This window comes from Zootoca vivipara, chromosome 10 (assembly GCF_963506605.1).
Source record: "Zootoca vivipara chromosome 10, rZooViv1.1, whole genome shotgun sequence".
Lineage (NCBI taxonomy): Eukaryota > Metazoa > Chordata > Lepidosauria > Squamata > Lacertidae > Zootoca > Zootoca vivipara.
The window spans coordinates 67,065,851-67,093,566 of NC_083285.1; the positions used below are offsets into that span (position 1 = coordinate 67,065,851).

At 46.7% G+C, this 27,716-nt stretch overlaps 1 protein-coding gene across 1 annotated transcript in view; it reads left to right on the top strand.

Moving 5' to 3' along the window:
- Positions 1-27,716, top strand: part of LOC118091532 (collagen alpha-1(VII) chain-like) — a 179,852-nt gene that overhangs the window by 98,529 nt on the left and 53,607 nt on the right. Inside the window, exons 48-63 of the mRNA XM_060279757.1 lie at positions 699-740; positions 2,498-2,536; positions 3,523-3,558; positions 4,441-4,581; positions 5,372-5,518; positions 5,631-5,903; positions 7,482-7,598; positions 9,765-9,902; positions 17,451-17,531; positions 17,630-17,692; positions 18,751-18,786; positions 20,676-20,723; positions 22,798-22,842; positions 23,758-23,793; positions 25,243-25,278; positions 26,204-26,263. Of these exons, the coding sequence (XP_060135740.1) occupies positions 699-740; positions 2,498-2,536; positions 3,523-3,558; positions 4,441-4,581; positions 5,372-5,518; positions 5,631-5,903; positions 7,482-7,598; positions 9,765-9,902; positions 17,451-17,531; positions 17,630-17,692; positions 18,751-18,786; positions 20,676-20,723; positions 22,798-22,842; positions 23,758-23,793; positions 25,243-25,278; positions 26,204-26,263 (1,338 nt within the window). The remainder of the gene's footprint in view (positions 1-698; positions 741-2,497; positions 2,537-3,522; positions 3,559-4,440; positions 4,582-5,371; positions 5,519-5,630; positions 5,904-7,481; positions 7,599-9,764; positions 9,903-17,450; positions 17,532-17,629; positions 17,693-18,750; positions 18,787-20,675; positions 20,724-22,797; positions 22,843-23,757; positions 23,794-25,242; positions 25,279-26,203; positions 26,264-27,716) is intronic.

The window sequence follows — 27,716 nt, forward strand, 5'->3', positions numbered from 1 at the left end:
TGGCGCCCGCCCTGTGGAACGCCCTCCCATCAGATGTCAAAGAGACAAACAACTATTTGACGTTTAGAAGACATCTGAAGGCAGCCCTGCTTAGGGAAATTTTTATGACTGATGTTTTAATGTATTTTTAATCTCTGTTGGAAGCCGCCCACTACCTTCTGTGGGAGCTAAGGGCTAAGAACTACTTTTAAGAACTCTGTGTTCTACCCGTGTTTCTCCGAAAATAAGACACCATCTTATATTTATTTTTCCGCAAAAAACACACACTATGGCTTATTTTCAGGGGATGTCTTATTTTTTCCTCCTCCTCCTCCTGCCGCAGCCGGCATTGCTGTTGTGCCTATCACTATGTCTTATTTTCGGGGTATGGCTTATATTCCTTGAATGCTTAAAAATCCTGCTACGGCTTATTTTATGGCTACGTCTTATTTTCGGAGAAACAGGGTACCTGTTTGTACTTTTTGTAGCTGCTTTTGTTTTGTTTTTTAATTTTATTTACATTAGTTTTCTGTATCTTATTGTATTATGAAAACCTTTAGTAAAAAGAATGAAAGTCATCTACATCACCCCACTTAAAAAGGAAAGGAAAGGAAGTGCTTGGAGAACATGGCCAAGCAACTACAAGAGGTGCTTCTCATCTCTGAAAGGGGCTTTCTCCCCTCCCCACGTTCTTATCAATGTTCCTCTGATAATTGTAGGTTCTTCCTCTGGAAAGCAGCGCTGCCGTCAAAGGAGAGAAGGTACCACTTCTTTCCCTGCTGAAATATTAGTGATATGACTGGATGTCTTGCATGACTTGGACGAGTTCATTGGCTCGTGTAGAAACCCTTTGGGCATCTCATGGGGGTATGGTCTTAGCTGCCCTTCTCCACCTAGAGTGGGGAACCGCAGGCCCTGCGCCAAAGACGTATCTCCAGCTGACCACAGTGCTTCATGGACGGAACGACCTGCCACAGAGAATGCCATTCCGTGGCTTGGATGCCCTTCATTCCACCGGAATCTGTAGAGGTAGATACCAGATTTCTGTGAAATGAAGCCCATCAGCCACGAGATCCCTCTTCGTCCTTCTCGCTTGAGAGCCCATCAAGTGAAGACTTCATGGCATCCTCAACCGACGGTGTTGCGGTTGCCGCAGAACTGGAAAGAAGACGTTGAAGCGAAGCACCCAGATGTTCCTGGAGGTGGTGCTAGTTGGGGTGTGGAAGAGCAGCCTGGTCCAAATCTTATCAAGGAGCACCCACAAAGTCCAGGTTCACTAGCACACCACTTCACATGTAGGCATCCCGGTAACCTATTCACAGAAAATAATTTTGAGAAAGCTCTGATGTCAGGAGACAACCCACACCAAGGGCTCTGGAACCTGGTGTGGTGCGGTGCTAGGGGTTCGGCCCGTTTGCTTTACATAGGGATGTAAGAAAAGGCTTGCTAGGGCAGAACAGAGGTCCATTTCACCCATCACAGCCACAGTGGCCAACCAGATGTATCATGAGAAACCAGCAAGGAGGACCTGATTGCCACAGACATTTCCTGATGTTTCTCACAGATGCTGGGCGTAGCATGTAGATGATAATCCACACCAGCTCAGAGGCAGCTCCTGGGAATTGCAATTGCTCAGGCCTGTGGGAATGTTCAGGGTGGCAGGAGAGGGGATATATTGTTTATTAATATCCTTCCTAAACGCAGGTGGCGCTGCGGTCTAAACCACTGAGCCTCTTGGGCTTGCCGATCAGAAGGTCGGCGGTTCATCCAAACTTCTGCTCTTCCCCAGAAGGATGGGTTCTCGTTTTATGAGACAGAGAGAAAACCTTCACTTTCTTAACACAATGCATTACAGACATACCTCAGTTTAAGTACACTTCGGTTTGAGTACTTTCAGTTTAAGTACTCTGTGGATCCGATTGCAACGGATTATAATCCACTTTCCATTACTTTCAATGGGAAAGTTTGCTTCAGGTTAAGTACGCTTCAGGTTGAGTACGGACTTCCGGAACCAATTACACTCATACCGCAGGTTAAGTACGCTTCAGGTTGAGTACTCCGCGGACCCGTCTGGAGCGGATTAATCCATGTTCCATTGCTTTCAATGGGAAAGTTCGCTTCAGGTTAAGTACGCTTCAGGTTGAGTACTCCGTGGACCCGTCTGGAACGGATTAATCCACGTTCCATTACTTTCAGTGGGAAAGTTCGCTTCAGGTTAAGTACGCTTCAGGTTAAGTACAGACTTCCGGAACCAATTGTGTACTTAAACTGAGGAACCACTGTATTGTATATATCTTTATCCTTGACTCGTATCTAAACTACCAAACTCTGCATGGTATATAAGCTTCCCTCCCTGGGGAGTTTCTGTATCCCCTTGATCATTTCCGTGGCCCTTCTCTGACAGAAGATCTCAGGGTCACAAAGGATCAGCTGCCTGCGTGACTGTTCCATTTCAGGGTTTGTATTTGAACTGACAGATTCATTTACTCACAAGGTTTTTTCCCCCTTCTCTTCAAAGGGAGACCCTGGGCCACCTGGCAAAGGAACAGACATCAAGGTAAACCCAGGCAAATGTTGGTTGGCATGATGAGACACCAATAGGGTGGGCAATAGGGTGGGCACAAAATGATTGCAGACCAATCAAGTTGCTGCTTTCTAGGATCCTACCTGCCTATTGTTCTAGGATCAAAACACCAACACTGTCCCTAAAGCAAGGATCAGGAACCTGTAGCCCTCCAGATATTGTTGGATTCTGAATGTTTTCTTACATCATGTCTATGTCACTTTTATTATTATCTTTTTTCTGCTTTGCTTCAAAATCGCTTTGGGGCTTTCTTAGCGGGATGTGCACATTTAATAAACCCAAACCTACAAGTGCCATCAGCTCTGAGCTGGGGCTGGTGGGAGTTGGAGTCCCAACAGCATCTCTGGAGGTCCACGAGTTTGCTGTCTCTGGACAGCAGCCAACATCTGGATTCCTCCTCCTCCTATGGTTTATGCTCTGACTGTATATGTTTACCCATCTGTTCTGCATGGGAAAATGTATATTGGTTAAGCACAGTCAGATCTCAAACCCATATGCATCTAAATGCATAGCTCTGAGGGGAATCAAAGGAACTCAGTTGCTGGAATATAAGTGTAAAAAGCCGGAACTTTATAAAGGAAGCAGGTACTACATTTCAATTTCCTTCTATCCTGTTCCAATATCCTCCCAGATTCTGAACTCTTAAAATTCTGTATCTGCTCCCAATCCTGGCCCTTTACTTGAATAAAGATCTTTTTCTTAATTAAGAGTCTCTGTCTGGATCTAGACACATCCGAGAAATGTTTCAGTTAAACGCGTTGTAAGCTTTGCATGAGAAATCGGGTTGGCAAAACCGGAACTCCACAGCGCCACCTGGTGTCCTTGAATTATAATGCATATACATTGCATATGGGGACACTGATTTGCAGCTGAAAACTGTTTTTTCTATTCTTGCCTTTGCATTGCACCTGATGAACAATCCTGTTTATGACTACGGCTGCCATTTGTTCCGAGTGCAGCATTTGGAAAGACTCTTTGAAGCTTATGGCATCAAGGTAGGTTGAAACCTACTAAATGACCTACAGAGAGACAAAACTGATTCTTGAATTAAGGTTATAGAAATTAAGCCTGGGGAACTGTGTACCCAGAGCAATTTTATTTAGTTCCCTTTTTTAATTTTTAACTTGTTTTTAACTTGTCAATAAAATTATTGCTTGGTTTTATGTTTTAATATTGTTGTGACATATTTTTATGATGCCGTGGTATATATCTATATCATCTACTATCTATCTATCTATCTATCTATCTATCATCTATCGTGGTACCTCGGTTGTCTATCTGTCTATCTGTCTATCTGTCTGTCTGTCTGTCTGTCTGTCTATCTATCTATCTATCTATCTATCTATCTATCTATCTATCTATCTATCTATCCATCTATAGTGGTACCTTGGTTGTCGAACGTAATCCATTCTGGAAGACTGTTCAACTTTCAAAATGTTCAACAACCGAGGCGCAATGGGCAGTCGGCAAGGCGTGTTCGAAAACGGAAGCATTCCCTTTTCGGCATTCGAAAACTGAAACATTCGGCTTCCGAAGCATTCGACAACCGAGGTACCGCTGTATAACTAATTTTCTAAATAGCTAAGTAAATCCACTAAACTCCTCACGACATTCTCTTACATTTATCTCTTACCTTCCTTCCATCATGGAACTGAAGGTGGCATTTACAATTTTGACTTTCGGAATGTAACCCCCACAGAAATTGAGGGCTTACTGTGTCTTTCTAAAAGCCTGCCAATAGCGTAAGGGGCAAAGGGGAGAAAGAGAGGAGATCCAGAATTTGGACCGTATTGTCTCGGCAGGATGCCCACACCAATCTGTCCTCTTGGTTGCTTCATGACATCTAGCTTGTTGTGCCTCTTTGTCTTAACTTGCAGCTGGCGCTGTTGAAGGAGCTGTCTGACATGCTCCTACGGGACGGGGTCGAGCTAGTGAGCCAGCAAGTGGCCGGCTCTAGGAAGGGGAAGGGGAAGTCAGCCAAGAAGAAGCAAGGCTCTAAGCAGACCACGGGTGATGTGGTGAGTATCGCAGAAGGACAACACTATGTTCCACCCTCACGGGGGACAAAGGAGAGGGCCTTCTCGGTGGCTGCTCCCAGACTTTGTAACTCCCTGCCTGGGGAAACTCAGCTAGCTCCGACCCTCCTTGTTGTCCTTCTGCTGGCAGGTAAAGGCGGTTTGTTATACTTATGATATTTATAAATATGATATTTATAAAAATGAAAGTATTATGGTTGTGATTATTATTTTACTTATTTCACAATCCTACTTAAAACATACGAAAGTTACGCTACTAAAACAGATTAGAATGACCTGAACTCTCTAAGTGGCTGGGTAGGTTTGGCTGAAAAGGAACACTTTCAGCCCATAGCTGTCAAGTCTCCCGTTTTTCGCGGGAAACCCCCGTATTTAAACCCGTTTCCCGCTGTTATCCTGAATTGAAAAAAAACCCGTAAATCCCCCGGATTTAGAAAGCAGCTCCTACCGGCCAGGGAGGCTCCTTCTGCACATGTCCATGTCGGGTGCCGCTCTGCCCATGTCTGGGCACCGGAAATTGGGCAGAGCGGCACCAGAAGTCACTTTTGCGCATGTCTGGACATGCGTAGAAGCGACGTCTGGTGCCGCGCCACTGCTGATCTCTTATTTTTCAATCTGGGAGTTGGTGGCTATGCTTTTAGCCAGTGGAGAAAAGAACATTTATGAACATTTATTATGTATGTATGTATGTACGGTATGTATGTATGTATGTATGTATGTATGTATGTATGACCTTAGAATTCCTATAACACATCTGTGTGTATAATTTTAGCAGAGCCCACGGAAGTCTGATGTTCCCGGCGAGCATCTAGCGAGCACCACCACCGAAGTGGCCGGAGAAGAGCCGAGCACCCCAGTTCCAGAAGCTAAGGAATATCTCTTGTCTCCGCCCACTTCCCTGCCTGCCACTCTTGCTCGGGTAATTGCTCAGATTAGAACTAAACTCAAAAAATGGGGAAAGGTCATACTGTGGAGGGGAGGAATCACCTTTTGCTGGCACCTCACAAGCTGAATTTTCTTTATTTCATCAGACCGTTGCAGATCTGAAGATTATGACAACTGCTAGCCACAATCCTAGTGGCAACACGGTGTCAGAAGTGACAGCCAACCACACAGGCCTATGGGAGCTGGATGCTGAGAAAGCCAAGGGCAATCCGGACAGACAGAGCACAACTCTGCCTCAAAGGACGATGCAAGAGGACTCTTTGAAGCAGGTAGAAGCTACTGAGGCTGCCACCTTGGTGACCCAGGATGGAGTTTGGTTTCTGGAAGAGACATCTGTAAGGACGGAGACAGAGGGAGAGGTAAAGCATCAGTATTGTAAACCAGGAAGAGAGGATCTTTTCCTCCTTTTTCTGCCAAATCATTTTTATTGATTTCCCAAATTTTACCTAATCAACCACAAATTAAAGCAAATGTAATACAATTTTTCCAAAAATTGGTTTCCCGCACTCCATCATGGATGTATCTTGTTGGTTGTATTTCCTGGGAACATATTGCTATATTCCAAAAAACAATAAGTCAGTGTCATTGTGTTTCTTTTGAAGAAAGTGTTGTGTTAGAGGAGCCTCCATTAACCTATTGCAGTGTTTCTCAACCTTTTTTGGGCCACGGCACACTTGTTCTATGAAAACAAATCCCGCGGCACACCAACTCTGTGCCGCCCTATATTTAGTTTAGTTTGGAGGGGAGACGTAATCATTACACACATGGGTGCAAAAAGTGCATGGTGTAAAACTTGGAGTTTAATGGCAAAAGACTGTTGAGGGGTTCCTTTGCGGGTCTGTTCTGCATTATGTCCTTGGCGGAGCCACTCGCCGCCTTCTCCCCGTGCGCGCAGCCCCGGCGGCGGAGTTTCTGCAGCAGAAGGGAACAAACGACGGACCGACCTCCGATCGGTCCCTGTCTGTGTGGGCTGGGGCTTCTTGGTGAGGCTCCCTTTTGAGGCTCCCACATGCGGCTCCGGAGCCGCGGGTTGCCGACCCCTGGGCTAGCAAGAAGAGCACCTCACCTTCTGCAGGACTCCTTGCCGAAAAGGCCGCTCACTCCCGCGCCGACCAAAAAACTCCCGGGCGCCGCCAGCAAGAGGAGCGAGAGCGAGACAAACAGCCGCGGTGGTGGCTGTTGAGAGCTGCGCTCGCCCCGCCCCCGTCGTGACCCGGCCGGCTTCCTTTCCGGTGGGTCAGCGCCCCTAATGGCGGCCGCCAGTCACGTGACAGGGCAGCAAATCGCCCTTCTCGTCGCCAGCGTCTCCCGGCACACCAACCAGCGTCCCGCGGCACAGTACTGTGCCGCGGAACAGTGGTTGAGAAACGCTGCCCTATTGCGTATACTTGACCTGTGTTCCCCTATATGTAGTTTTAAAGGTCGTGTAGTAATTCCTCTATATAGCTTGTTGCATGGACAGCGTATGCAATAAACAACGTTTTTTGAACTGCAGGTGAAATTTCTCCTTAAGTGTAGTGGGTGGCTTGAGGAAAAATGAAGTAAAGAATATCGGCCTGTTGGTTTTTTATAGGGTTTGAAGGCTAAGGTGTTCTCATTTGATATATATTCCATGACATCTAAGAATGGTATTTCTTTCTTATTGCATGGCACATAAATGTTAAGTGTGGGTACAATGTATTGATCCATTCTTGAAAGGCAATGCATGTTGTTTCAGATCTAAAGACCAAAACCCAAAAGTAAGCACAAGATTTCCAATGTGGTCTTACCCGTGCTGAGCAAAGTGCTATTGTTGTTTCATGGATCTTTGAAATGATATTTCCATTAATAAAAAATAAAGGAACATTGGCTGCATGTGCCGCAGTAGCACGTGATTGGCTCGTGTTCTGTTTAATATCCCCTATGACACTCAAAAAGATATTATTCTGTTTCTTCAGGTAGAAAAGAGCTCCCTTCATCTTGGTCCAGAGACCCATCTCCACTCGCTAGAGAACCCACCACGTCAGGTAACAGAGACCCCAGAAAAGAGGAAGACAGATGAAGAGCTATTCAGTGTAAGCACTACCTCCAGAACTCAATAAAACAGATGCATATTATTTGTCCATTTTCTTTCTCTTCAGTGTGTGTGTGTGTGTGGGGGGGAAATAGCTGAACTTATTCCAAGCCAAACCCATTTGAATCTGGGGACTCTCTCCCCTCGCTAGTCCCTGCTGAAGTTTTGCCTCTCACCCACCATTGAAACCCACCAGCTCAAAATCCAAACTGTACTTCCGGTTCGCTATTCAGACACTTCCCTTTAGGCCAGCTGAGGCTGGGAATGCTCGTGTGCATTGGTCCAGCCAGCCACACATGCCCGATATGCGCCACAGAAAGCACATTGAATCATCAGGCCATCCCACCCACTCGCAAGATGCCATGGTGGACGGCTTCAAAAGATTAGGCAAATTCACGGAAGAGGATAAGGCTATGTTCTGCCCCCATGCTCAGAGGCAGTCTTAGGCTCTGAATATCAGTTGGACTTGTCAGGGATTGTGGGGTTTTATGGGTAACAGATTATGTTCCTGAACTTTTTCAAAGCTTCTCTGCAGCTGGGCTGTGTTGATCAGAGTCGTGTGAGACTCGAGGACAGAATGCTCTGAGTTAGGAGATAAATATTTCTGCATTCCGTCTACCATTTCTCTTTCACAGCCTATCTGCGTTTTTTTGCCTCTGTAATTGGATGTGCTATTTTGAGCTAAGTTTTGCGCCTTGCCTGGGGGACGTTGAGGTCCAGCGCCGAGGGCCTTCTGGGCGGTTCCCGCATTGCGAGAAGCCAAGTTGCAGGGAACCAGGCAGAGGGCCTTCTCGGTAGTGGCACCCGCCCTGTGGAACGCCCTCCCAACAGATGTCAAAGAGAAAAACAACTACCAGACTTTTAGAAGACACCTGAAGGCATCCCTGTTTAGGGAAGCTTCCATGCGCTGCTCTGGTTTCGCCAGAAGCGGATTAGTCATGCTGGCCACATGACCTGGAAGCTGTACGCCAGCTCCCTCGGCCACTAAAGCGAGATGAACGCCGCAACCCCAGAGTCGTCCGCAACTGGACCTAATGGTCAGGGTCCCTTTACCTTTAGACCATTGTATTTTAATATTTTGTTGGAAGCCACCCAGAGTGGCTGGGGAAACTCAGCTAGATGGATGGGGTATAAATAATTTATTATTATTATTATTATTATTATTATTATTATTATTATTATTATCCAGCAAGAATCTTGGACTTTGTAAATATTTCATGCTCTAAGAACCTCAGTACAAAACATAAATGAATAACTTTTGCTGCCTCTGTGTGTGTGTGTGTTTTCTCACACTGCAACTCTGCACGAGACTTCATGCTACTCTGCTGTTTCTGCCCATGTCCTGATGTGCTGTTTTCAGGCATGGAGCCAGGGGGTGACCGGCTTTGGCACCAGCCCTGACAGGACTTAGGTTCCTATTTGTGAGGTTCCTATTGGGGCATCTGTTTGGCCACTGAGAGAACAGGATGCTAGGCTAGACGGGGCTGTTACCTATAGGAGTCCAGGACCGGGTCTCTCACAGCCCACTTACAGGCCACCTTAAAGCTCCCATAGCCTAAATCACTCCACTCCAGTCCTGTCCTTTGTGCCCCTAAAGAAATGTTCCAGTTGATCGGCACCTTTTGGGCATCAACAGAAACACACCTTGGTCCTTAACCTTGCCGGGTAATTGCATTGAAGCAAACACACGAGCACCCTATCTCTTTTCCAAGTCCGTTCCCTCACACACTGGCTCATGGATATTACTGGAGTATTTGCAAAGGGGTAGCCTTGCTGTTGTGTACTTATTGACACTTGCTGTATTCTCTTTCTGCTAAGAAATTCGGAGACTTGCCACTTTAGCTCGAACCAGCCATGATGTTTATTCTCAGCCTCCAAGCTCGGAGGCAGCAATTCTTCTGAATACCAGTTTCTGCAAACGGCAGGAAGGGGGAAAGTCTCCTGTGCTCGAATCCTGCTTGCAGGCTTCCCACAGGCATCTGGCTGGCCACTGTGAGAACAGGATGCTCGACTAGGTGGGCCACTGGCCTGATCCAGCATGGGTCAGACATGGCTGAGGCTGCATTGGCAGAGTCCTCCGTTCTGCCCCAGTGGGGCAGCCTGCATCTTCTGAAAGGGCTTTTAGCTCCTTCTTTGTCATAAAACTTCTTTGATTTTGTCTCTTTAGGTGCCGTCCGGTCTTGAGCTGGAAACAGAGCAGAATTCTGCAGAGCATGTGTCGGCAACACCCACGGCGTCCACAGAACTGCTGGGGCCTCTGAAGAAAAGACCTAAGGAGCGAAAAAGGGAGAAAGAAACCAGCTGGGTGAGTGAAGGGGAAGAAACCCAAGAGAGTTTAAGGGAGCTGGGTATGTTTAGCCTGGAGAAGAGAAGGTTAAGGGGTGATATGATAGCCATGTTCAAATATATAAAAGTATGTCACATAGAGGAGGGAGAAAGGTTGTTTTCTGCTGCTCCAGAGAAGCGGACACGGAACAATGGATTCAAACTACAAGAAAGAAGATTCCACCTAAACATTAGGAAGAACTTCCTGACAGTAAGAGCTGTTCGGCAGTGGAATTTCCTACCAAGGAGTGTGGTGGAGTCTCCTTCTTTGGAGGTCTTTAAGCAGAGGCTTGACAGGCATATGTCAAGAATGCTTTGATGGTGTTTCCTGCTTGGCAGGGGGTTGGACTGGATGGCCCTTGTGGTCTCTTCCAACTCTATGATTCTATGATTCTATGAGTCTACTTGGGTTGCCCTTGTGTGCTCGGAAGGCATTCTGGGATGGCGGTGATGCGCCGAACGGCTTCTGCACATGTTACCATTGACCCTTGGATCACGTAACCAAGAAGCATGCTCTGGGTCAGGTCCGGATTTCGGTTTGATGAGGCCCTAAGCTACTGAAGGTCATGGGGCTTTTTATATGTCCAGCTGTCCTTTTTCAACAACAAATTGTCATTGTTTTTTGTGTTGAATATATGCCAGGGGTCAGCAAACTTTTTCAGCAGGGGGCCGGTCCACTGTCCCTCAGACCTTGTGGTGGGCCAGACTATATTTTGGGGGGGAAATATGAACGAATTCCCATGCCCCACAAATAACCCAGAGATGCATTTTAAATAAAAGGACGCATTCTACTCATGTAAAAAAACATGCTGATTCCCGGATTTAGAAGGCGATTGAGCCACATCCGGCCCCCGGGCCTTAATTTGGGGACCCCCTGATATATGCTTTGTGGTAATTTATGGACCTAATAGGTATCTCAAGCTATTTGCATATAACAAAATATGTACATCATAGGAGCCTACACAACACAAAACACCCTTGCTGTATGTAGGCTTTATTTTATTTGTTTTTTAATCTTATATTAGAAATGTACATCCAGTTGTTGTTTTCCTTTACATTGGGGGGGGGGGCAAGAGAGTAGCTTATAGGTAAATGCGGCACTCCTCTTCTTGGGAGGGATTCCACAATCTGCCACAATCTGTGCCACAACAACCACAGAAGCAGCTCATCCTGCTTCCTTTGGCTCTGACGGCAGCATCCAGCGGAGGGCAGCCGACCCACACAATTCAGGCTGGCTGGATTCTCCTTTCCGAAAGGGGGCTCTACATTTGCAGAATTCCCACAACGGCTGTGGGACTACGTTAGCCGTGCTCATTGATTTCAGTGCAGAAATTTGAAAGAGCAGCACATGGGGAGATAAGCAGGAGGCAGGTTTTACTCACATACTCAGTGTCGGATTTACGTACTGTATAAGCTAGACAAGTTATAGCTTAGGGCCCCATACTCTTGGCCTCCCCCCCCCCCAAAAAAAGATGTAAAGGAAAACAACAACTGGATGTACATTTCCAAAATATAAGATAAAAAAACAAATCCCACATACAGCAACAGTGTTTTGTGTTGTGTAGGCTCCTATGATGTACATATTTTGTTATGTGCAAATTGCTTTAGATACCCTTTAGGTTCATAAATGACCAAATAGCATATATTCAACACAAACAAACAATGACAATTTGTTGTTGACAAAGGACAGCTGGACATAGAAAGGGCCCCATTACCTTCAGGAGCTTAGGGCCTCATCAAACCTAAATCCGACCCAGCCCATACTTCCCTCCTCCCTTTAGCGGTAAAAGTAGATCCCACCCACATTTATCTATTTCTTACATTTCCTCCAAGGCAGCATACACGCTTGTCTGCCTCTCCACTTTGAACCATGTGAGGCCGGTTAGGCGGAGAGACAGCAACTGGCTCAAGGGCTTCGTAGCTGAATGGGGATTTGAACCCGGGCCTCCCAAGTACCGGGTCGATGCTCTAACTGCCATACCACACTGGCACCATGCTCCATGGACATGTCTGTTTTGGAAACGGAGACCTGCTCTCTGCTCCTTGCGTCTGGGCGTTGCTGGTGCCAGTCCTTTGATCTTGTCCCCCGGAGGAGCCCTGGGTGCCTGGATAAAACACCATAGCCGCCCCCCCTTACCTTGGAGTAAGCCCACTGAACTCAGTGAGGCTTTCTTCTGGTGTAGACACTCCATTATATATTAGATGCAAGACAGCAGCCCTGCTAAGCGCTGGGGTGAATTGCACCCCACGCCTTTCAGAGCTGGGCCGATGCCGCCGACGGGCCGTGCGCCCCTCAGCAAAGGCCCTGATCCACTCGACGCTGAGGTGGATTGCACCCTGTGCCTTGCAGAGGCAGCACTGGCGGCAGCAACAAGCAGCTCCGGCTCGCCCAGCGGCCCCAGCCCGACCCATTGCCACCCCACCACCGCACTTACCTGACCTGGGGTTCTGGATCACGGGCTTCACTGGTCATAACCATACCTACCAAGTTCCTGTGGGAGAAATAAGGGACCGGACCGGAAGTAGTATACCGGAAGTAGCGCAGCGGCCATTTTGGAACTGGGCGGAGCATGCTCAGAAGTGACTTTTGATGCTGCTGTGCCCAGTTCCAAAATGGCTGCCGCACCAGAAGTCACACTGCAGCCATTTTGGAACTGGGCACAGCAGCATCAAAAGTCGTTTCTGAGCATGCTCCGCCCAGTTCCAAAATGGCCGCCACGCCAGAATAAACCAGGGAAAAACAAAAAAAAAAATCCGTTTTTTTCGGCTGGGGACAGCCGGAAAAACTGGTGTTTCCCGGGGGAAACGGGAGACTTGGCAGCTATGGTCAGAACAGGAGCCTCAGTGATTGCCCTCTCCCAGCAGAAACAAACCAGGACTGCTCCGAGAAAACACACATGGCAAAAAGAAGCGCTAGGCCCTGGTTGGCTGCCCCCTTACCCGCTTGGGATTGGCCAAGCGGGTAGCCAGCCAATCAGGATTTGCTTTTCTTCACTTCTCACTTCCCTGTGTGGCCCCCTAGCCTCGTGCTGTGGCCCCCATTTACTCATTTCTCATCTGTGGCCCCCTTGGAACATCCTACGGGCCCCCAGGGGACCACATTGGCCCCTGGTTGGGAAACATTGCATTAGACCAGTGTTTCTCAACCTTTTTTGGGCCATGGCACATTTGTTCCGTGAAAAAAATCACGAGGCACACCACCATTAAAAAAGTTAAAAAAATTAACTCTGTGCCGCCCTATATTATAATTATGACTGTAAGAAACACTTGCCAAATATTGCTTTCCGGCGGGTCAGCGCTGCCGAGTTCTTAAAAGATCCGGGTTTCTGATCCACCCCACCCGACCCCGCCGTCCCGTATCTTACCCTGTGCGTGTTCTCGGACTTGTGAGAGGACAATTTGGTCTTCATGCCTCCGTGAATTAGCAACAAACTACCTTTTGAATGATGGAGATTGAATATTTTAAAAGTAGCTACTTGAAGTCCGCTCGATTTTCCAAAAAAGAGACACACGTGCGGCACTATTAGCTGCTGGGGGCTGCCATCTTGGCTAAAGGATTCTGGGATGATCCTGTCACGTGAGGCATGGGGAAAATGGAAATAATGAAAGCTGATTGGTCTGTGGAAACCAGAAGGGGCGAAGAAATAGGACGCCCAGGGAGGTGGAGTTTGCATCTGCAAAATCGCCCTTCTCGTCGCCGCACGTCGCGGCACACCAGCCAGCGTCTCGCGGCACACTAGTGTGCTGCGGAACAGTGGTTGAGAAACGCTGCATTAGACGTCACCTGAAGGCAGCCTTGTATCAGGAAGTTTTTAACATTTCATATTTTTATGTTTTGGTATATGCTGGAAGCTGTCCAGAGTGGCTAGGGCAACCCAGTAAAATGGGTGGGGTTCAACTAACATCATTATTATTATTATTATTATTATTATTATTATTATTATTACTGAATTTCCATGGACTGCATGTCAGTGGTGGGCGTGGCCAGAGGCAAAGTGGGAGGAGCAAAGGGTAAGGCTCATACAGCAGGCTATTTCTCAAGCTTCGTTAATGCATCATCCAGACAGTTTGGATCCCCTCCAAACCGATGCCAAAGATTTGTGCTTGTTTTGTGCTGCGAACCACACGTCGTGTGCCGCCCCTCAAACTGAGTAATCAGTACACAACCCATGGGCCGTAGGTATTCCCCCAAACCCAACAGTGCTCGGTTCACCCCATGCTTTTGCAATAGTTTTGGGCCACGGGGTTCCAAAATGTTGGAGTTACTCATGAATGGAGTTTACAAACCCCCACACCCACCCCGCACCCCTTTCCATCCAGCGTTCAAGAAAGCAAGAGAAGAAGAGAAGAAGAAGAAGAGTTTGGATTTGATATCCCACTTTATCACTACCCAAAGGAGTCTCAAAGCGGCTAACATTCTCCTTTCCCTTCCTCCCCCACAACAAACACTCTGTGAGGTGAAGTAAAAAAAATCCTTCAGTAGCACCTTAAAGACCAACTAAGTTTTTATTTTGGTATCAAAATAAAATATTCAGTAAGTGCTACTGAAGGAATTTTTTTATTTTGCTTTGACTCAGACCAACACGGCTACCTATCTGTGAGGTGAGTGAGGCTGAGAGACTTCAGACAAGTGTGACTAGCCCAAGGTCACCCAGCAGCTGCATGTGGAGGAGCGGAGACGTGAACCTGGTTCCCCAGATTACGAGTCTACCACTCTTAACCACTACACCACACTGACCCCACAGGAAGGGATCATTCCTGCCAGGCAAAGCATTTGGGGAGGAAGCAAAACAGCATCTGTGGGGCGGTGTGCCATGGGAGAATACAGAGGGCCAGACGAAGAATCTTGAAGAGCTGCTTTTGGCCTCTAAGTTCTCCTGCTACAGCAAACCTTCAAATTCCTCCTTTGGCAAAGCTTTTCCCTTTGTAAAAAGCTTTGCCAAAGGTGCTGTATTGCTCTGACTGAGAACGCTTGGCAAACCCAGAGCACGATTCAATCTCTCTTTCCAACGATGCCCTTGCCTGCCGTCAGCTATTAAAAAACTCTCCTTGCCTTCAAGCGGGAGCAGATGATCTGAACCGATTGCGAAGCCCCTCCACTCTCCCTCCACCACCTCCTCTTCCCTTGCTTCCCATTCCGGAGGAGTTTAAATAACCCCACAGCCACTCGCGAGCAATGCTAAGGTGGGTGGATTACAGCTTTCATTAACAGCCGGTTTTAATTGGAACCGGAGGGGTATAAAGCAGTTTCGAGAGGACTTCTTCGGTAGTGTCTAATAATAGAAGAGAGGGGAAATAGCTTGGGCGATCCCTTCTACTGGGTTCATGGAACCAATGTGGCTGGGGGTCGAAAAAGTTTGGGAACCAGTGAGCTAAAGCAACTGCACAGGCGATAATTCTGCACAGTGCAGGAAATTCTTCTAAATACCAAAACTGCAGGAGGGGAAAGGGCTCTTGTGATTGCATCTTTTGCATTAGGGCATCTTTTTGGTCCCCGTGAGAACAGGATGCTGGACTGGGTGGACCACTGGCCTGATCCAGCAAGCTCTTCTTATGTCCTTAGATGGGCATCCTTTGCTCACTCGATTTTTATGGGAAACCCGCTCGGTGTCATTGCTGTATCATTGGCTTCTAATGTTGTCTGTGGTGTCCCTCTGCCTTGTTTCAGACTTGATTTGTGATCATCCCAGCCTCCACCTGAAGCTGTGTCAGTCTGGTGATATATAATGATGTTGAAAACCAGCCCTAGTAAAAATTAAAGGTTAAACATAATGCATGTCTTGGGATTGTGTGACACAGCCTCTCAGGGTGGCAAAACCCCTCTCTGCTCTGCACATGATCCCGGTGTCCTTCACTTTTCAGAGTTTTGCATCCTCTGAAGTTGAACGAACAAGGCACTTTCCAACTTCTGTTCCCCTCTGCAGCTCCTTCTTCCATCCCCTTCTTCCTCCCTTGCGCCTGTATTTCGCTTAACGCTTTAAGCGTTTGATGAATCATTCACCTGCCCCCATCTAGCCACAAATCCCCGTACAGAATGCGAGACCTGATGGATGGCTTCTCATGCTGCTTGTTGAAATTGCTTGCCACCTGTGGAACTGGGGGTGGGCACAGCAGAGGGTTTTGTAACATACCCCTTCCTCCTTCCTCCCGCTGTGTTTCCTTCCCATCACATCACATCACACCGAATGCACAGTAAAGAAAGGCTAAGTTTTGGGAGGCTGAGAACTTAAAGAGCATTTGGAATATCCACCGACAGGGCCGGCTCACAGCTGGGATAGTTGGCTGTCCCGTGGTGGGGAGTTTGGCCGTATCTGATAGCTGGTGCACGATGCTGCGAACCAAAAACCTGTTTGCTTGCTCTTCCAAAAGCAAGCTTCCAACTTCAGTTTTTTTCCATGATAAAAAATATTTTATTTTATTTGCAAACACATAGATACATCCATTATACATAAATAAAATGAAAAGAAAGAGAAAGAAAACTAAAAAAGAATAAAAGCAAAAAATAGATAACTAACTTAATTTTTTTTTCAAATTAACTTCTACATGTTTAATAAATTATTGTATATTGATGCTTCTGTTAGAGGTCGCCCAGAGTGGCTGGGGAGGCCCAGGCAGATGGGCGGGGTATAAATAATAAATTATTATTATTATTATTATTATTATTATTATTATTATTATTATTATACAAGCCTTCTTTACACAGCTTTGGCTTGACTCCTTAATTCGAATAATGACTTCCCGCTACCCATGAACGTACTTAGTAAATCAATTCCCCCCCCCCGATAACTGTACTGTATTTAGATGGTAAGTCTTGGAGAAACAATCTGATTGCGAGTGGGGTTTAGTTTATGCTAAGCCAAGTGATGCTCTGGAAGCCTTATGTAATTTATAAAGACATCCCATTCACAAGCTTCCAACTTCGTGATTTGGTAAGCACATTTGAAATCAGGCAGTTCAGGGGCCAAGGAGCTGTCGGGCGAGCACAGGTCATCCACAGGGCAGGAGGGAATCTGAGTCACGAAATGCAGCTGGCTTTTACTCACAGAAAGTAACAACACGGCAGAGTCATAGCTGCCAAGTCTCCCGTATTCCCTGGGAAACCCCCGTTTTTCTGGCTGTCCTTGTTTTATTATGCTGCTGTATATGCTGCAAACTGACCAGAGTAGCTGGGGAAACCCAGTCAGATGGGCGGTGTACAAATAATAAAATTATTAGTATTATTATTATTGTCCAACCGCCTGCAATGTACAGTCAGAGGCAGGAATGCTTCAATTGCTGCAAACCACAGGAGAGGAGAGTTGCTCTTGTGGTCAAATCCTGCTTTTGGGTTTCCCCCAGGCATCTGGCTGGCCATTGTGAGAACAGGCTGCTGGACTAGATGGGCCACTGGCCTGATCCATCTTATTGATTCTTTTATTGATTCAAACTCAAATACTGGGCTTATTATTAAACAGGGATTCAAAGTAATCCAGGGAACTGCTGAGCGGGTTTTTTTTCTTTTCGGCCAACGCTGTCTTCCTTCAAACAGGAAAATGCCGGCGGCCTTTCTGATCCCGAGGAAAGAAGCAATGGCAGAGTCCGAAGGATGGCAGAGACCCGGAGCCTTGAGGTAAAGACCCCCCTCTTTACCCTTTGAGCCCCAGAAGCTGTTGATTTCGTTAGCAGGCAAACAAACCATGTGATTTGCTTCTTGTCGTGGCTGCGCAGGTGCGTTCTCCTGGTGCCCTTGGAATTAGGGGAGCCCCAATGGAACACCATGCCAGTTCTGGGGTGAGTCATTGAGCTTGACTTCTGTGATTCTGTTGGGGAGGAAAGCAGAGAACTCAATGAGCTGCTGTGGAGGCCAAAACTGCCTTGGCTGGCTGGCTGAAGGCAGCCTGCGAGAGAGGAGATGTCTGGGGACGCAGTGCTGGGCTGCTGTGAAGGATGAGCTCCTTCTGAGATGTGAATGCTGTGAAACCTCTCTCCATTGGAAGCTTCCGCTGCAAATATGTGCAAATAAATCATATTCCAAAGATACTGCAGACTCTCCTGTACCTCACTTTCCCCGAAGGAACCTGGCTGAATGCCCCAAACCCCTTGGAATCTCATGCAGAGACTGGGATGGCTAGTTAATGTATATTAGGAGAGGGATGCTCTGCTCATGAATTCTCATAAGGACTATAGTGGCGCCTTGGTTCTCAAACGCCTTGGTACTCAAACAACTTGGAACCCAAACTCTGCAAACCCGGAAGTAAGTGTTCCGGTTTGCGAACGTTCTTCGGAAGATGAACGTGCTCCGTTTTAAGTGTTACGCTTCCGATTTGAGTGCCACACTTCCATTTTGAGTGTTATGCTAAGGTCTGTCTCTTTTTGCTATTTATTTTTTGTTTTTGTGGCTCATGTGTGTGTGTGTGTGTGTGTGTGTGTGAGAGAGAGAGAGAGAGAGAGAGAGAGAGAGAGAGAGAGAGAGAGACTGTGTGGAACCCAGTTCAGCTACTGATTGATCAATTGTGTGACTGCAGTACTTTTTTTAAAAAAAGTCTGGAATGGATTAATCCGTTTTACATTGCTTTCTACGGGAAAGCGCACCTTGGTTTTGGAACCCTTTGGTTTTGGAACGGACTTCCGGAATGGTTTAAGTTTGAGAACCAAGGTACCACTGTACTTTCTTTGCAAAGAAATTGCAACCTGATGTGGAAATGCAGTGAGCTAAACAGAAGGTTGGGGAAATGAGGAACTGACAAGAACCTCAATGGACAGATTTCACTAGCCTTATATGCCTAGAATTTGATTTCTCATCCATTCCTCCCTGTGCACATGTGACTTTCCCCCTCCTCTCTTTCAAGGCTTATCCTGGGCCTCACAGAGCAAGGAGAATTAAGGTAACCCTTTTTACAGCAACAAGTAACTCTCAATTCTTAGCTGTGATCCCTGCAGCCGCCTCGGGTGGCAGAGTCCCAAGGGGTGCCCCCCCCCAGCCTGTGCCCCGCCTGCCCCTGCTGCTGCCAGAGAAGCATGGAGCAGTAAGCAAGGCTTTGGCAGGGGGCAAGGCAGCTTCCCTTTTTGCTTCAGGTGGTGAAATGGGATGGGACGTCCCTGATTCCTGGTATGGGGTATGTCCGAGAGACAATCAGCCCTCTATGAATTGGTTTGATCCTCTTTTAAAGCCATCCCGAGTTGGTGGCCATCACTTGGGGAGTGAATTCAATAGGTTAGCTATATGTGAAGGACTTGCTTCTGTCTGCTCTGAATCTTCTAGCATTCAGTTTTGTTGGTGTGGGAATGTTCAGGGTGGCAGGAGAGGATATATTGTTCATTAATATCCTTCCTAACTTGCACTGGCAAGTTCCTTTATGTAGCAGAATTACATTCCCCCTTTTTATATGCACAGCAGACAGCTGGTTGCAGGCTTGTGTAAGCCTCTCACTATTATACAATTCAATCTGTCTCAGATTGAATTGTACGTTCCTGGTAAGTTCCCTTGAATCCCTCTTAAAAGAATAAAGACTTCACAATCTTATTCAAAGTCAATAAAAGACGTGTACTTACACCAGTTCACAGTTGGATCGCTGAAGGCAAACCTAGTTACAAATATGTACATGTGAATCTAGAAGGGACGCGGGTGGCGCTGTGGGTTAAACCACAGAGCCTAGGGCTTGCCGATCAGAAGGTTGGTGGTTCGAATCCCTGCGACGGGGTGAGCTCCCGTTGCTCGGTCCCTGCTCTTGCCAACCTAGCAGTTCGAAAGCATGTCAAAGTGCAAGTAGATAAATAGGTACCGCTCCAGCGGGAAGGTAAATGGCGTTTCCATGTGCTGCTCTGGTTTGCCAGAAGCGGCTTTGCCACACAAGCATTTTCATAAGCCTCCAACACCTTGAAGCCAAAATTTGGGGCGCCATCTTTGCGGACGCCATCTTCCCATTCTTATTGCGAGGGCACGGTGCCATTTTGGTAGCCGCTACCTCGTGCTGAAGGGACCCAGGTGGCGCTGTGGGCTAAACCACTGAGCCTAGGGCTTGCTGATCAGAAGGTCGGCGGTTCGAATCCCTGTGACGGGGTGAGCTCCCGTTGCTTGGTCCCAGCTCCTGCCAACCTAGCAGTTCGAAAGCACATCAAAATGCAAGTAGATAAATAGGAACCGCTACAGCGGGAAGGTAAACGGCGTTTCCATGTGCTGCTCTGGTTTGCCAGAAGCGGCTTTATCATGCTGGCCACATGACCTGGAAGCTGTACGCCGGCTCCCTCGGCCAATAATGCGAGATGAGCGCCGCAATCCCAGAGTCAGTCACGACTGGACCTAATGATCAGGGGCCCCTTTACCTTTACCTTACATGTGAATCTACCCCATATGGGGAGATAATCCCAGTGCTTCTGCTAGCTGAAAACCAGCAGAGCAGTTCTAGCTGAAAGCTGGTCAAATGAAGAAGGAAGTGAAAAAGAGAGAGATGTGCTGCATGACTTGTCCTTTTGTTACCTGGACAGGTAAGGCCACACCCACCTTCTATCACATGCAAAAGGAAGGATGCTCAAGCCCAGGAGGAACAGGAAGTTTTGTCTGGTTGGACCAAACCTCCCCTTGCATGTCCACTCTTGGAAAACGAGGAACGTTGTATTTGTCTCCCATGGATCACATCCCACAGTTGGGCTCTAGCGTTATGAGGGAGGCCTGCAACTGTCTCAGTGGCTCGGGGGTGGGAGGAGGGGGAAGAAGCATTTTAAGATGAAATGTAAAATCCAAAGATATGAAATTAACAAGGTTTTCTCTCTTTAGAAGCAAAGGTCAGACAAGGTGGATTTCCTGCCAGTTCAAGGTCAAAAGGTTTGTAGTTTTTTGGTCAATAGATGCCAGAACATAAAAAGCTGTGTGGTTGTGTTGGCGAACCTCTTTGGCTGACGCATCCAAGGATGATGCAACAATGGAAGGGTGTATTACTTCAAGCTCTGCACACTAAATTAACTCCTCTTTTATTGGGATTTGCCAGAATCCGATATCCCCAGAAATCTGTCCAAAATTTGATTTTCATCTTTAGGGTGTTGTTGTTGTTGTTGTTGTTGTTGTTGTTGTTGTTGTTTTGCAGCCTGGAGCAGGTTCAGATGGTTCCTCTTTTCTGCTCCCCGTTCTTAAAAATCAATACTCATTTTATTGAATTTCTAAAAGGCCAGTTACCCAGTTAACTGGGAACCTCTAAAGAGTTACTTTAAAAAAAAAAGTGTTGCAATCTGAGCTCGGTAGCAGCTTTTGAATAAGCTCTGCAAATAAAGGTTAAATGGGTTAAGTATATACATAGATGCATATTAATATTAGGTCATAGGTTTATAAGAGTGAAAAGATGTTGAGAAGGACGGGAAGTTAAATTTATGAAGATATATACTTCTTTCTTGGAATTTTTATTTTGATGAGTCTACAGACTATAAAATGTCTTTGATGTATGGATGTAACTACAGTTAATAAAGCATAATAAATAATAATAATAATAATAATAATAATAATAATAATCTAGAATTACTAAAAGGCCATTGCATCCCAAGATATACATCAAAGCATGCAGTTGAACAATGGAACAGAACAATTTAATTCAGGATTATGAGGTTCAAAAGTTGCACATTATTGTAGATCATTTTCAGTAGCATAAGAGAATAACCTCCACCCGGGGGGAAAACCCAACATAGAAACATTCAGGGTCTTTAGATCCTTTAGATCCTTCTGAGACTTTTAAACTGCATGTTACTGTCGCAGATATCGCAAGATTCCAGACATTATTATACCGCAAAGACAATTGTCAATCATACAGCCCTTTCCCTTTGGGGACGTTTGAGCCAACAGCCAGCATTAATAGTTCCTAATAGATGGCCCTCCTTTGACAGCACAGCCAGGCCACACGGTCTCTTGGGACACTAATATTGTCACTAATAAGATCAGTGCCAGGGAAGTCACTGGAGGGCCGTAGCTCAGTGGCACAGCATCTGCCTTGCATGGAGAAGGTCCCAGGTTCAATCCCCGATATCTTCAGGTCAGACTGGGAATAGCCCCTTTCTGAAACCCTGGAGAGCTGCTGCCAGTCAGTGTAGCCAGTACTGAGCTAGATGGAACAATGGTCTGATGGAGGATAAGGCATCTCCCTATGTTCCTAAATCAGTGGTTCCCAACAGGTGGTCCGCGGACCCCCAGGGGTCCGCGAGCTATGCCAGAGGGGTCCGCAAGATGCTATTAGAATAAAAAATATATTAAATATATTTCGTATGATAACAGATTTTTTGTTTTGGCCGCTTCCTGCATGAGCAGAGTCTAGCGCAAAACTAGAATTAGATAGAGGCAGTAGTTTTGCTGTATGCCGTTAGGTGGCGCTTTACAAACACTACTGTTTTGCAAAGAGGCAGCGCGCACATTCTTCTAACGCTAACCTCCCCAAGATGCTTTGCGCGCGTCGGCTTCATTTGTGCGCTACTGCGCAGGTACCCTGTCTTCTCCATTCCCCTCCCTCCTCCCTGGACTCTTATAAAAAGACTCTTAATTTGGCTCTCACTTTTTAATTTTAGGATTAGGAATTAATGGGGGTCCTTGTCACAATAGCGGCTCGATGAGGGGTCCTCGAGAAAATTTTGTTGGGAACCCCTGTCCTAAATCATCTGCAAAATGTGGGTTGGGATTCCAGGGGCAACCACCAGCAAGAAAGCCCTGCTGCCTTGATATATTTTTTCATTACCTTTTGCCCTCTGGTTCCTGGAGAATCGTTGCCATTTCCAAATGGAGGAGGAGGAAATCCGCTACCGTGCTCTTAGAGATTCAGCCGCAATCGCGCCAGCTTCCCAAGAGGCTTCTGCGAGATTCCACATAGCTGGACTGTGCTTGGAAATGACGAGGTTTCTTTTTCTCTTTAATTCTGTTTCTTCAGGGAGAAAAGGGAGCGCCTGGGAGCCAAGGCAGCAAAGGAGAACAGGTCGGCTTGTTTGCACGAGCTGCAATATCTGTGCATATGCGTGCGTGTGCGACAATCGGGGCTTGCGGCAAAGCGTTGCACTACTGTACTACGGAATGCTGCCTTTCAGGATTCCGAATGCTCCGTTCAACTCCTTACTCCCATCCCCATTTCCTAGTGGATCTCCTTGTCCGATGAATAGTAACAAGAGAAGCTGCATTATACTGACTCAAACTATTGGCCCATGTGGCTCACTGTTGTCTCCACTGAGACCAGCAGCACATTTCCAGAGTCTCAATCAAGGGTCCGGCAACATCTGATGGGCCATGTGTTCCCCACCCCTGCATTGAGAAGGAAGAGGAAATGGGGAGGGCTGTTGGACAGGCACTGTTGGACAGGGAGAACGGGCACAGCTTGGAGAGGCTTTGGCCAAGAGGAGCAAAGTCAAAGGACACGCTCTGATCTCTGCATTTGTGCAAGGGGAGCACATGGAACGGGGCTGTCTGAAATCTTTGCTGTGCAATGGAAAGCATGTAAGCATCAGGATCTGAGCCTGAGGGTACCTGAAGGAGCGTCTCCACCCCCATCGTTCTGCCTGGACACTGAGGTCCAGTGCCAAGGGCCTCCTGGCGGTTCCCTCACAGTGAGAAGCCAAGTTACAGGGAACCAGGCAGAGGGACTTCTCGGTAGTGGCACCCGCCCTGCGGAACCCCCTCCCACCAGATGTCAAAGAGAAAAACAATTACCAGACTTTTAGAAGACATCTGAAGGCAGCCCTGTTTAGGGAAGCTTTAATAGATTGTTGTATTTTAATATTCTGTTGGAAGCTGCCCAGAGTGGCTGGGGAAACCCAGCCAGATGGGCGGGGTATAAATAATAAATTATTATTATATTATTATGAGGGTACAGTGAGCTTTCTCTCTCTTTCTCATACAGGGGGAACCAGGAGAGCCAGGGGAGCCAGGGGAGAAGGTAAGCAACAAAGGTCATAGAATTATAGAATCATAGAGTTGGAAGAGACCACAAGGGCCATCCAGTCCAACCCCCTGCCAAGCAGGAAACACCATCAAAGCATTCTTGACATATGCCTGTCAAGCCTCTGCTTAAAGACCTCCAAAGAAGGAGACTCCACCACACTCCTTGGTAGCAAATTCCACTGTCCAACAGCTCTTACTGTCAGGAAGTTCTTCCTAATGTTTAGGTGGAATCTTCTTTCTTGTAGCTTGAATCCATTGCTCCGTGTCCGCTTCTCTGGAGCAGCAGAAAACAACCTTTCTCCCTCCTCCATATGACATCCTTTAATATATTTGAACATGGCTATCATATCACCCCTTAACCTTCTCTTCTCCAGGCTAAACATACCCAGCTCCCTAAGCCGTTCCTCATAAGGCATTGTTTCCAGGCCTTTGACATTTTGGTTGCCCTCCTCTGGACACGTTCCAGCTTGTCAGTATCCTTCTTGAACTGTGGTGCCCAGAACTGGACACAGTACTCCAGGTGAGGTCTGACCAGAGCAGAATACAGTGGTACTATTACTTCCCTTGATCTAGATGCTATACTGCTATTGATGCAGCCCAGAATTGCATTGGCTTTTTTAGCTGCTGCATCACACTGTTGACTCATGTCAAGTTTGTGGTCTACCAAGACTCCTAGATCCTTTTCACATGTACTGCTCTCAAGCTAGGTGTCTCCCATTCGGTATTTGTGCCTTTCAATTTTTTTTTGCCCAAGTGGAGTACTTTACATTTCTCATAGAATTTCCTTACATAGAATAATAAAGTTGGAAGGGACCGAAGGGTGGTGTTGGCTGTTGTTGTTGTTGCTGCTGTTGTTGTTGTTGCTGCTGCTGCTGCTGCTGCTGCTGCTGTTGTTGTTGTTAGAATTAGAATTTATATACCACCCTATACCCAGAGGTCTTAGGGAGCTTCACAGAAGAAATCAAAATATAAAACCACAAAGTACATAATCAAAATAAAAACAACAACTCAATAACCCCCTGCAATGCAAGAATCTCAGCTAAAACATCCATGATAGATGGCCATCCAACCTCTGCTTAAAAACCTCCAAGGAAGGAGAATCCAGACATCCTTACTGGCCGGGAGATCTTTGATGGAGCTTCCAGTTCCTCCCAGTAATCACAGTAGCAATGGATGCCCCAGTTCAGGGCCCAAAACTAGACCTTACATAGAGTTGCAGGCAACTGTCGCTGGACAGCTTGACCTCGGGAAGCCCAGGCAAAGCCAATGCACGCAGCACAAACTTAGATATGGACACAATAAAAACCTTGCTAGGTCAGAGCAGAGGCGCTACAGCTTGAATACGCCCCCCTAAGCCTGCATCAGTTATTGCCCAAAGATATCCAGGGTGTTTCATGGCATCAAGAGGACCAGAAACTTACCTTTTTGCTCTTGTCTCTACCAGGGTGCCAGAGGCGAAGATGGAGAAATTGGTCAAAAGGTAAAGGAATGGCTTTGCTGGGGTCAGGGGCCACCCAGAACAAGCAACTCATCTTCCATTTGCAGAGTGGTTTGCAATTTGAGTCTCTCGTTGCATGTCCTCTCCTCTCCACCCACCTCCCCTCACCGTGGACCATATATTTAATTAGGCCTTTAAATCCCATTAGGACTTAGCAAGACCCCATCTTGGTTTGGTTCCCAGATCAGGCCCAGGGGCGTCAGTTGCCACAGATTATTTGCATTTATGCTGTGTGTTCGGGATTCACTTCTCTTTAATTTGCTCTGTTTTCTTTTTCTTTTCTTTTTTATATTTTTAATTCAACTTTATTAAGAATCAAATTTAAAACATAATAATCCAATACATCCAAATTAAAACAATCTGAATCAGACATGTTCTATTCACATATATAACACCACTATCATACATTACAAAATTATAGAAACATATAACACAATACTAATATTCATAACCATTTTTTTGACTTTATAAATCAAATAACTCATACTTCTCTCCACTTTGCCACTTCCACTTGTCTACACCTCGGTCCTCATGATTTATTTTTACTGCTCCCCTTAGCAATTTATAATTTCTCTAACTTCTTCTTCTTCTTCTTCTTCTTCTTCTTCTTCTTCTTCTTCTTCTTCTTCTTCTTCTTCTTCTTCTTTTGCTGTACTTATTCTCAGTGCCAAGCCTTAAAAATGGATCCAAGATTTAATTGTGGGGCATTGTTGTTTCATATACTTTCCAATTTTGTCCCAATTTTGTTTAAATTTTTGCTTATTGCCTCCTCTTATTGCATTGGTTAATCTCGCTAAGTCCATAAATCCAAATAATTTCTCCTGCCATTCATTTAATTTTGGTACCTCTTGTTTTTTTCCAATATGATGCTATATATTAATATTATTATTTGCTCTGTTTTCTAAAGGGAGAGCCAGGGATTGGCTTCCGGGGACCTGTTGGCCAGGCTGGACCTCCTGGGCACAAGGTATCTCCATACTGAGACTTCATTTACAGTATTTTTCTGTACAGCCAACTAGTCCTTTACAGAGGACAGGAGCATACCTGCCAAGTTGCTGTCCGAGAAATAAGGGACCGGACCGGACGTAGCAGACCGGAAGTAGCGCTGCTGCCATTTTGGAACTGGGCAGAGCATGCTCAGAAGTCACTTTTGATGCTGCTTTGCCCAGTTCCAAAATGGCCGCCGTGCCAGAAGTCGCACTGCAGCCATTTTGGAACTGGGCAGAGCAGCATCAAAAGTTGCTTCTGAGCATGCTCCGCCCAGTTCCAAAATGGCCGTCGCGCCAGAATAAACCGGGGAAAAACAAAAAAAATCCATTTTTTCAGCTAAGAAGAGCTGGGAAAACGGGGATTTCTCGGAGAATACGGGAGACTTGGCAGCTATGGACAGGAGTGGGGAATGTTTAACCTTCCTTGTGCGGCTGGACTCTTATTCCCAGCATCCTCAGACAGCATAGCCCACGGTCAGGGACAAAGGGAGTTATAGTCCAATGTCCAGAGAGCTGCAGGTTTCCCACTCTTCATAGAGGAGAAACAGACTGGCCTGAAGTAGACCGTCAGGGTAGAAAGTGGAACTGGCCTCCCTTCCAGTTGAGGGAGCTGAAGGCTACAAAGAGATGAAAAGGACCACAAAACCCAACGGGCCACCTCTCCCCTTACAAGCCAGCTCTGACCCTGCAGTCTTCATCAGAAGACCTTCCCTGAGGAAGGTGTGAAAGTTGACCACATGAGAACAAGCCTTTTCGGTGGTGGCCCCACTGTGGAATGCTCTCCTTGGAGAGACCTGTCTGGGGCCATCCTTAGGTGCCAGACGAAGGCCTTTTTGTTTGCCTAGGCCATTGGTTCATTGATGTTGCCTCCTATGGTGGTCAACTGTCAAGGCTGGTCAATATGAAGTATGAAGAAGCAGAGTCAGTTGTCAGCAAAGTTAACTCTTTGTCAAGGAAACAGCATACAACTCGGCAACGCTTTCGGTGGGTCTTCCCCCTGTAGGGCAGTTGCTAGCACTGAAGGTCCCTGCCTTCCACCCCTTCTAAGGCTCCACCTCTCCCGGATGTTTCCCAAGCAGTCTCAAACTGCATCTGTGCACATCTGACCTCCGTTCAGCTCTTCTCATTACTCTGCACGTTCTTGGAGACCAAGAAGGAGCTTGTTACAGCAGGAGAGGCAGACTCTTTGAATTCTCCAACAGCCTTGTGACCCCCCTCTGCACTGCTTCAGCCTCAGAGTCTGAACTGCTCCCTTTCACAGTTTCCTCCTGCTCACTAAACCCTGTTGCCCCTTCAGCTTCCAACGTCACCTCCTCCCAATCTTCTCCCTCTGACCTCTCCTCTGTGTCCCACCACCAATCCCTGGGCTCTGAGCCTTCCTCCGCTGGGGTTTCCCCTGAGGGTTCCCTGGCTCGTGCCTCCCACCACTCC